Source organism: Megachile rotundata, chromosome 2 (genome assembly GCF_050947335.1).
Source record: "Megachile rotundata isolate GNS110a chromosome 2, iyMegRotu1, whole genome shotgun sequence".
Lineage (NCBI taxonomy): Eukaryota > Metazoa > Arthropoda > Insecta > Hymenoptera > Megachilidae > Megachile > Megachile rotundata.
This window is the reverse complement of record NC_134984.1, coordinates 16,056,463-16,067,855: the sequence shown is the minus strand read 5'-3', so window position 1 is coordinate 16,067,855 and position 11,393 is coordinate 16,056,463. Positions and strand designations below refer to the sequence as shown.

Sequence of the window (11,393 nt, the reverse complement as noted above, 5' to 3'; positions counted from 1 at the left end):
AGTCGTGCTCAGGAGGATACACGAGGGGTTGAGGCTCGCGCAAGAGTAAATTGATTAGAATTAAAGGGTTGGCTGGCAGGTGGTGGTGCCGGGTTACTACGGACCATAAGAGAGAGAGACGGTTAGGTGGATGGCGAGAGGCAAGAGGAACCTAACGGAGAACATAGGAACAGTGAGACGGGGGCGGAAGGGAGCGGGGGGGTACAACGGTGACCACAGCCTCGACGCTGATTGGTCGAGTCAAGTTTGTGGCAAGATGGCTGGCTGGTGGTGCCGGTGCTCCTCTATCACCCTCTCTCTCTCTTCTAACCCCCTCCCGCCCCTCCGGTAACAGCCCGTACTCCAGTTTCTTCTCCAGTTCACCTCAACCTCCTGCCTCGTCCTCAGCCTTTCTCCCGTCGTAGTTCCCTTCTACGCGGTCTCTAAGATGCTTTATCTATGTGCCAAATAGATGTATGTACGTGTACACGCCTGTTCGAAACAATGCCGGGCGTGCAACCACCCCTTAGCTACCGGGCCACCCTTTCTGCGAACACCGCACCGTCTACCTCTTACCTTACCATCCACGATGCCCTATCATCCCTTGCGTGCTCTCTCGCCTCAACCCTTACCACCCACCCCGACATCGTCACCATTTCTGCCAACGTTCCACGGGCCTACCCTCTCCCACCCTCTTTCGTGTCCCTCGTCATCGTCATCCTCCTTCCATCCCGTACCCTTTTCGTTTCACCCGCCTGCCCCTCTCTCGCTCTGTGTTACCGTCGCGTCCTATTTCCATCGCGTCCTACCCCGCCGGTGTTCGGCCCTTAAACCACCCCCGCGCCGACGACCGCCGATGCGAGAATACCGAGCCGGCCTCAAAGAGAATGCGATAATACGAAGAACTTCGACTAATGAGTTAATAGTTGGTGCCTCGCGTTACCGTCACACCGACAGTACTTTATTCGACGTCGCCCCGAGCAACGAGATTATAACGCGACAACGGGGCGCAAGGGGCAGGGAGGGGGCACGTCTACGGCACAGGTGGCACACTGTGCTACGTACAACCACCCGTACTAACGAAACACGCGGATGAGAAAGGCTTCGTACTTTTAGAACGTTGCTTTTTCGGTACTTGTTGAGGCTCTTTCGGAAGCATCTATTGGGCTGGTTATTTATTGGGATTGTTATTTATTGGGATTGTTATTTATTTATTTTCATCTATGTATTGATGGTTATTTAGAGCATTTATTGGGATTGTTATTTATTTATTTTCATCTATGTATTGATGGTTATTGGATGATGGATTGTGGATGGTGGATGGGTATTGGAATTGTTATTTATTGGGGATGATTATTAAGGGGAGATCAATAAAGTATTTTATTTCAATCAAGTAACAATACGCAGATGAGAAGGGTTGAGAACATAATTTAGAAAAGTTGGTCATTTATTGAGATGGTCATTTATTGTGATAGTCATTTATTGTGATGGTCATTTATTGTGATGATTATTAGAATAGTCATTTATTGGGGATGATAATTAAAATGAAAGACTAGTAGACGAATTTTATTTCAATACACTATTGATTAAACAAGTAAACAAGATATATTTAAGAAAATATTTTAATATTCAACAAAGTTTATTTTGAGGGATGATTACAGCAAAAGAAATTTTATTTCGATAAAGTATTAACGAAGTACGTAAACAAGAAAGAATGTTCGAGTATTTTGTGAAAGGTTGCTTATTCTAATACTCCAGGGAGAATGTTTGAGGTAGTCCTTTTTCGGATATGATAATTATAGTGGAAGAACGATGAACGGTGAATTTTATTTCCGTTATCGGGAAATTCATGTTCAATGGTAGATCGGGAGAGATATTAAAATTGAGGTAAGAGGGATGGATACCCTGTAAGGATTACCAGTTATCGAATTGGTGATCAGTGATGAGCGTGTTTTATTGGGAAATGGGGATGATCTAACAAAGCTGCTACGACGTTTAGTTGAAGACGTTTAATGGAGAGGGTGGAGCTGGGAGAATTTGCTTCGGTGGGTGCTTTTATGGCTTTGCTTTATCATTGTTACTTATTTTTGATATAATAGATAGGGGTTGGCTGTCTTAGAACGAAGTATATGTGAGTGTACACTTAGAGACGTCTTTACAACTTTAATTAGCTAGACTTTACAACTTTACGTCTTCAAAACTTAAGTTAAACAAAATTTTTTAAACTTGAAACCGTTTAATTCCTATATTTGTCAATTTTTTATTTCTCTAATTACCAAAGTACATTTACAAATCTTGAAACTGACAAATTACTAAATTGATAAATATTCAAATTAATTCGTCAACTTTCAAATTAACAATCTAGCTCTTTTAGAATCTGAAGATGGGGGTTCTGAAATATCGAATTCCAGAAAATTGAGTCCTCGAAAATTTTCAAAATATCAAACTCTGCAGAGGTAAAGAAATATTTAGATTCCACTAAAAATACCGAAAGACAGGATTCGAGAATAAAGCGTGCACCGAAAATCTGTCCGCCCACAAACGCGTAACCGCGGTGTTTTTAAACCAGCCGTCACCGATATTCCCGCAGAGGGTCGTTCTCGAATTTACATTTCTAATCGCGGCTAAGAAACGGCGCGTTATGGAGATGGCGAAGGTAAAAGGCGCGATATCAGCATATCAAACGGGCTCTTTGAGCGGCGAGAGCCGCGGGGCGCTCTCGCATCGCGGCGACAGAAAAATCTCTGAGTTTCGAGTGTGTCGATTCGTTGGTTTTGGTGGCCGCTCGAGATAAAACGTGTCGGGCCGTCCCGCGCGAAAAGTGCAACCAATAATTTTATTTTCCGCGATAAAGCACGGCCTCGTCGTGGCAACGTTCGCGGTGCGCCGAGGGGGTGCGAAGAGGGTGTGTGTAGGGGTTGCGTATCTTTAGTAAGTAAACAGAGCGCCTTATGAATTTTAAGCAGCGCGACGAGGAGAGTACGAGCTGTTTTTTCCTCTTCTTCTTCTTATTTGACCCTGTTCTCTCTCCTCGTCTTGCATCGCCGGCTTTCGCGACGTCGTCCTTCTTCCACCTGTTCTTCCGACTCGCCGTTTTCTCTCCTTTGATGCGGCTAATCCGATAGAAAAAAAGGGCAACGCAATCTGGAAAAGTAGATACGACGAGATTGCGTCGGTTTCTTTGCTAGCCCTCGAACGAGACGAGCTAGACCGCGTGCAGATGCGATTAACTAGCGAATTTTTGCGCTGGGACTTCAGATATTTCACTTTAGAAAGATAAATTACTGCAATAGTGTTTACATGGGGTAAAAAATATTACACATCAAATTTCAATGAAGTTCCATAAATAGATACTGTATGATCCTAGAAATTCTGCAGAAATACTATGTATTTGTTAATCAAGTATCATGTATATCAAATTATATAAAAAAGTCAAGATGCGAAGAAATTATTTTTGTATTACAACGTGTCAATCAATTATCAAAGTATCATTTATCTTTCCTGAGATTTTCCATCAGAGTGGGCGGTCATGCAGCGTTGTTTTGATATTGATCTCCGGATACAACACCGTCTAAGCATTCTAATGGCAAGGGACAGGATTCTGCGCGTTGCATGGCGCACGTGTTTCTAATGATTTTAGTGGTACCTAGGTGTACCTCCGCAACGTATAGTTATAGCCAGCTACGAACACGTATTACACCCACTCTCTACCCGGGCCACCATGTAATATGTCGGAATTGCGGAAAGGGGTAACGTGGGTTGGCGGGTGGAAAGGACCCCCGAGGACGGTCTTGTGGGATTCTTAATGGCAAAAGGCCTCCGAGGTAACACTACGGCTATTAAACGCACACACTGTTTGTCTCTATCTTTCTTCTGTACGCTTCTCTTTTTACCTCCTCAGCTAGGGGTAGTTTTTCAACGTACTTTCAAATTCAACTATTCGTCTAATCGCTTTTTTTGCTTCATTTTATTTCATGATGTTACGTGTATAGGATGTATGATAATCATTTAATATTTACATGATTCATTAATAATTCATCATATAGTATCAATTCATAATTCATCAATAAATCATGTAAATATTAAATGATTATTATACATTCTTTAATATTTACATGACATAAAATATTTAATATTTACATGATAAATTGTTTGACATCTACAGAATGTAAGGTACTAAATCATTTAATATTTAAACTACATAAAATACTAAATTATTTAATTTTTATGTGATGCAGAACATTAACAGGTAAAAATTTGATGTGACATTTATGTGCGTATATAGGTTAGATATTAATGGAAATGCAACTCGTAAAACACCATTACCAAGATTTTACTTCATGAATTTTATTAAATGTATGAGTAAAACGTATGAGTAAAACGTACGAGTAAAATATATGAATAAAACGTATGAGTAAAACGTATGAGTAAAACGTATGAATAAAATATATGAGTAAAACGTATGAGTAGAATGTATGAGTAAAACATATGAATAAAATATATGAGTAAAACGTACGAGTAAAACGTATGAGTAAAATGTACGAGTAAAACGTATGAGTAAAACATATGAGTAAAACGTATGAGTAAATATTTAATTTCATTAAATGTTTGAATACCCTCAAAATACTATAACATAAAAAAAATCCGAAACTATGTCCTGAGATCCAAAAGTAAATACACGTGTGCCCACATTAGTAAAAACAACCCAAAACTAATAAAATCGAGTGCAGCCAATTTGTCCCGATGAGGGATCAAGGTAAATCCAGTTATTTTCCCCGGCACAATTAAGAGCTCGCGTTAAAACTGCAAAAAGGGAGAGGCGGAAAAAAAAGGGAAGAAGGGAGGGAAGAAACAGGGTATCGAAGATCCCGAACGCAGGATAAGTAACGAAAATGTAAGCCGGGATCAACCGCGCTCATCCCCTTTGGCGTTGGCGTTTGACGCGACCGCTGAAATTTTTACTTCGTTCGATTTGGTCTTTCGGGGATTCCCCGCCCTCTGATTGGTGGACTCTGGCCACGCCCTGCATATAAGGGTGGCTTGCTCGCCCGAGCACTATCAACCCTTATGTATGCCCGATGTGAGTACACTTATGTGCCCGTACATATGTATATGTAATCGTGCAGATTTCGCGCGTACGTGTACGTGTGTGTATGGGACGATACATAGGCGTAGGAACGTGTGTACCGGGTGGGGCTCGCAACGGTAAACCCTCGATACGACACGGTCGATCGAACCAGTCGTAATTTTAGTATCAAACTGTTATCTAAAAACGAACCTCGCTCACGGTTCCTCTTATCCTGCCGAGAAATACCAGGGTGAAAAGGTGAATCGTTGATATTTCAAGCTACCATTCAAATTATCCGCGGATACTTTACCGAGAAACTATCATTGATCCTTCAGTATATTATACATTTATATTACAATGTATATTTTACTAAATTTAGTAAATTTTACTACATATTAGTTATACAGCACATATATAAATTACTGAACACATACATAACAGATGTTATTAAATTTATTTACAGTAAATTACTATATTATTGTAATGGGAATATATTGTAATGTATTAATTACATATATTATAGTTGGATATACTATAATATTATTATGTGTAATAACTGTTTAAAAATGTATGCAATTATAATAAATTTATGTACTATAATTATACATATTGTCTCTAATATTTTGTCTCTCAATTGTCATTATTTTGCAGAGACAATTAAATTAGAAATAATTTCGTTAACGAAAGAGAATACGAAAAGAACGCGAAAGGAAGCTCGCGATGTATAATATAGTTGTTACTATTTTAAGGTAGACAGTAGAATAAGACGTCACCTCAAATTGTCTGAAGTGACTAAAATGGTTGAACGTTACAAACCTTAAAAGCACGCAGACGAAGATGGTAGGATGGAATCGTGTGAAATACTCGCGGGAACAGTGTTACACTAAATTTACCTCTTTCGAAATGTTACGTATTTCAGAATTAATTGCATGCAAGTACGAGCACCTTTCATGACGTATCGTATAACCCTAGCGCTCAGGTCGTATCCTCCTTTGAATCATTCTTACTTAATTATAACGCGCACGGTCCTCGACGTTCCATCGTATCACTGAAGAGGAATTTTATTTGATGTCGTGCCGCTGCATGAACACCTCTTTCACTTTTCTTTCACCCTCTTTAATAGCTAATATCGGTGGATCACAAATCACGTGTATTCCAATTTAGAATTTGAATATTTAAAAATTTGGAGCTTAAGAATTTAGTGGATTAGAAAAATAACAATTCAAGACCTTAATTTAAAAATTTGGAAATTTACAAATCTACAAATTTGGAGCTTAAAGATTTATAATATTAAAATGTAGGAACTAGAGAATATAAAAAAAAAAATATGAAGTATGAGCCAAGAAAGAATGAAATAAAATTTGAATTCATACAAATTTCGCGGTCGGTGTCTGATTCGATACTCGATTGTACGTTCGAGTGCGCGGGGTGTTGTTCAAAAGTAGTTCATTCTATGTGTAAAGTAAGCGGTGAGGCGCTCGCGTCAGTGCCGTGAACGCTTCAAAACAAAATCGTGTTTGGTGGAACGTTTTATTCATTTGTGATTGAAATGATCGATGAACACGACGAACGTGATACGATATGCGACTCAGTGGTAAGTGGCGCAAAACATTGAATATTATAACGTTAGCAGTTTCTCAGGAAATGCCTGAAAATGACAACTATTTGCACATCGTGTAATTCTAACCTCACTTTCAGAATTCATTGGTGGAAGGCTGTCGTTTACCGGTTAAAATGCTTGGAACAAACGATTGGCGTAAGTACAATATCCACTTAATAATTAATCCTTGTTTTAATAATAATTTTACCTGGAAAATAGTATTATTTCTTTTTCGTGGAAATTCCATCTTGTACTAGAAAAATCATTTGATAAGTATGTCATTGAATCACATTATTGAACCATTCTGTAGGCAAACTAAATGTGTTTGCGTAACAATATTACAGCCAGATTCTGAATATTTATGACATGTTTAATTAAATACTGTTGACTATTGTTATTCAAACATTGTGGACAGCTTAGTTTTTAGGTTATGCTTAGGTTATTTGGACGCAAATAGTTTTGCACATGTACTTTCTTCTGATGTGTCTGGACAGTCAATAACGATTCTATAGATGTAGGTGTAATACTAAGGGTTTATCAAGAATTTCCTTTCATCCACAGCTCTTGCTGAAATCATCAGTGTTAAAGAAGTACACGGTGTCAAGTGTTATTATGTTCACTATGTAGATTGTAAGTATAACCACACTTAGGAGGAAAGGTGTTGTTTACGTGTAGAAACAGCTGTTTAACTAAATATCAAATATTTTAGTCAATAAACGATTAGATGAATGGGTTATGGAAGATAGTTTGGACACGAGGAAAGTCCAATATCCTCGTCGAGATGGAACCACACCAGGAACTGGTGCAGCCACGCCAAAAAAACAAGTTCCCAGTAGACCTCCTAGTCCTAGCAGTCTCAGTAACGAACCAGTTAATGGTACCGCCGTGTTACAAGCGGCGTTGCAAAAGAAAATATCTAGAAAAAGGAAAGCAGCATTTATAGAGAACGATGATTCTCAAGATGGACCGCCGCAAACACCTGGTCCAAGGCCAACAGGTTCATTAGTTGCTCATCATCACGATGACATTGTTACGAGAATGAAGAACGTAGAACTGATAGAATTAGGCCGTCATAGAATAAAACCTTGGTATTTTAGTCCTTATCCCCAAGAAATGGTGAACCTCCCTTGTATATATATCTGTGAATTCTGTTTGAAGTACAGAAAAAGTCGGAAATGCTTGGAAAGGCATCTGGCCAAATGCAATCTAAGGCATCCGCCTGGTAACGAAATATACAGAAAAGGATCCATATCGTTTTTCGAAATTGACGGCCGAAAGAACAAGAATTATGCACAAAATCTCTGTCTATTAGCAAAATTATTCTTGGATCATAAAACACTTTACTACGATACAGATCCATTTTTGTTCTACGTAATGACAGACTTTGATAGTAGAGGATTTCACATAGTTGGTTATTTTTCAAAAGAGAAAGAATCAACGGAGGACCATAATGTGGCATGCATTCTTACACTGCCTCCTTATCAGAGAAGAGGTTACGGCAAACTCTTGATAGAATTCTCCTACGAATTATCGAAATTCGAGGGTAAAACTGGCTCACCCGAGAAACCGTTGTCCGATCTGGGATTACTGTCTTACAGAAGTTATTGGGCGCACACGATATTGGACATTTTATTGAACATAAAGCCGCTAGTCGAGAACGAGAAGCCCCAGATAACGATAAGCGAAATATGCGAGCTGACGTCGATTAAGAAAGAAGATGTGATATGGACGCTACAGAATTTGAATCTCATTAATTACTACAAAGGACAATATATTGTTACATTGAATAGGTAATTGGCTACATAAAAATAGTCAATGCATCGTTAGGGATACGAATCGAGCAGACTTTAGCTTCTTTCTGTAACACACGGATATTCCTCAGTAATCTGACTGACAAATACATGTTTATTCGCAGGGAGATTATCGAGCAACACGCAGCCGCGATGGAAAAGAGGCAGATCAGAATAGATCCTAAGTGTCTTCATTGGACACCAAAAGACTGGAGTGTTAGGGCAAAATGGTGAAGTGAAGTTGAAAAGACAAACTTGACAATAAGACTATGCTAACTTGTCTTGAAATTGTTTTTCAGGAACCCAGGACTATTATATGATTAGCGAATATACGAACGAAATAAAAACTGTACATATAACGTACCTCGTCCGTGAGGTATACCGTTTCGAATAAGACTGTATCAGGCTTTGCACGCGATTGCAATGGTCTAAAAACGAAAAAAAAAAGAAGTAATTTTCATGAAAGCACGCATATCTCGGTTCGATCAATCACGTAATTTATGGGACAACCGTGATTAGCGAGTTTTAACATGAGAACAATATATGTATATCTGTTAAATACGGCTGGCTTTGCGTCCTAGAGTCAGAAGCAATGTTTTAATATGGTGACTAGAATTTTTGTAAAAAGTTCGCAATACGTGTTTGCGAATCAGCGATTTGTACAGGTACATAAACCGATCTTGTAGAATTGTAAATAAATCTGATTTTATAACGTGCGCCTCATTCTCTGCGACTATAAACAGCGATCTAGTAATATTTCATTTGAGGTTAAGTGGTAACGACCGACATTTCATACCCGATTAGTATGACCCCAGAACATCGCACGCAACAAATGATATTCGCACAATCGTGCACACTTGTCGCATTGTTAACTAGCAATTAAAACAGAAAATTATACAAAAACAAACTTTCATCGGGAACATAAAATAGAAAACTTACTAAAAATATATACATTAAAGTGATCAGTATTGGCGTAACTAGATGTGCTCCTCCTAAATGTGGACATAAGGCAATATAAGGCATAGGCAACCTGTGGCAGTATAGAAATGTAATGCGTGGCAATTTGAAACTGATCTTGAAATCCTAGTTACGTCAATGGTTTTCAGCGGCTGTGTTTAATCAAGTAACACGTGGTATTAAAAAATCCGTCGACTCAAAATTGTTCTAACGAAACGATTTCCTATGGACTGCGAAATAAAAAGTATTTTTCTCTGGAAGCGTGTATTTTTGATGGCTGTAAACGTTAGCTAGAATTCATCTTGTTCGTTTCTCACACCGTTTTTTGACCAACTAAAAACTTCTCAAGAATTATTTTTGCAAAATAAGAGAAACTATTCAAAATTGTGCTACTCCATTTGTAATTTAAATAGACTTTACCTAAGTTGAAGGAGTAAATAAAAAACACACTAGCTAAATTTTTTTAAATACAGCATCTTTTATGTATATATATAGTTTCTTTTTATATTCAACAGTAACATCACAGTAGCTTCATATACAATAATTTTTTTTTCTTTTTCTTTGTCATATAATGTCACCTGCCTCTGTATTCGTTACCACGCAAGCGTGACACGGCGAGTCCCGAATTTGTTAGCTAATTTACAAAATTCGCTAAATGTTTGTTCTTCTTAGCACAGAGTTCAGAAAAGGAATCGTTGCGTGCAGTGTCGCCGTTAATTTCGGCCAAATGGGGCTACTTGCCCTGGGCTCTCTGACCCCGGGATTTTACTTTCAATTTCTCAAATTTACATTCAGGCATTTCTACATTTCCAAAATCAGACTCTTAGCTTTAGCAATAATTGTCAAATTTATAAATTGTCTCACTTTTAAATGTTCAAGTTGAAAAATTTATAAATTGACAAATTTTTAATGTTCAAGTTGACATGTTCATAAATTGACCAACTTTTAAATGTTCAAATTGGTGAATTTATGAATTGTCAAACTTTTAAATGTCCAAGTTGACATGTTCATAAGTTGACCAACTTTTAAATGTTCAAATTGATGAATTCATGAATTGTCAAACTTTTAAATGTTCAGGTTGACATGTTCATAAATTGACCAACTTTTAAATGTTCAAATGGGTGAATTTATAAATTGTCATAATAATTAATGTTCAAGTTGACATGTTCATAAATTGACCAACATTTAAAATGTTCAAATTGGTGAATTCATAAATTGGTCAAACTTATAAATGTTCAAGTTGACATGTTCATAAATTGACCAATTTTTAAATGTTCAAATTGATGAATTTATGAATTGTCATACTTATAAATGTTCAAATTGATATGTTCATAAATTAACCCATTTTTAAATGTTCAACTTGATAAATTTATAAATTGTAACATTTTCTAGTGTTCAAGTTGATGAATTTATAAATTGTCAACCTTTTAAATGCTCAGCTATAAATTTATAAGCTGTTAATTTTTTAAAAAGTTCTGAAACTTTGGAAAGTAGAAATTGGCAAACTGGAAGGAACAGTGTCATAGTCCCGGGGCCCTGAAACTGTAATGGCGACCCTGTTAGCGTGACGCGTGTACCAGCACGAGTTAAGAATTGCGAATATTATTCGGTATCCATCGTGTATTCGCCGCTCTGATAATAATATCCGCTTATCTGATACGAAACGATGATATTTCAGCAGCAATAATGCGAACACAGCGATACGTCTGGATTGCAAGAGTGCACGGACAGGAATCCGAATGATATTGCTGACTCGCCACGAAGCTTTGCGAGCGAACGAAACGTTCACGAATCAACGTAGACGATCGACATTTCATATTTTCGAAATGATCTCGTAGCCTCTCGCGATCGTTATTATTAATATATTATTAAAATACGTGCCACTCGGTTATTCCCTCTTATCAAACGATAATACTTAAAATACCGTCGATCGTAAACGCATGAATTTTTTTCTTTTCACAAACATACATGCATACATATATACACAAACACACACACA

The 11,393-nt window shown here is 37.8% G+C and overlaps 1 protein-coding gene across 1 annotated transcript; it reads left to right on the top strand.

Annotated features, from left to right (window-relative positions):
- The first annotated feature begins 6,488 nt into the window (after positions 1 to 6,488).
- Positions 6,489 to 10,857, top strand: Tip60 (Histone acetyltransferase Tip60). The gene is made up of 6 exons (XM_003704544.3): positions 6,489 to 6,641; positions 6,746 to 6,803; positions 7,209 to 7,277; positions 7,357 to 8,437; positions 8,563 to 8,667; positions 8,737 to 10,857. The coding sequence occupies exons 1-6, from the start codon at positions 6,597 to 6,599 to the stop codon at positions 8,759 to 8,761; spliced, it is 1,383 nt and encodes a 460-aa protein (XP_003704592.2). The 5' UTR covers positions 6,489 to 6,596; the 3' UTR covers positions 8,762 to 10,857.
- Positions 10,858 to 11,393: the final 536 nt, after the last annotated feature.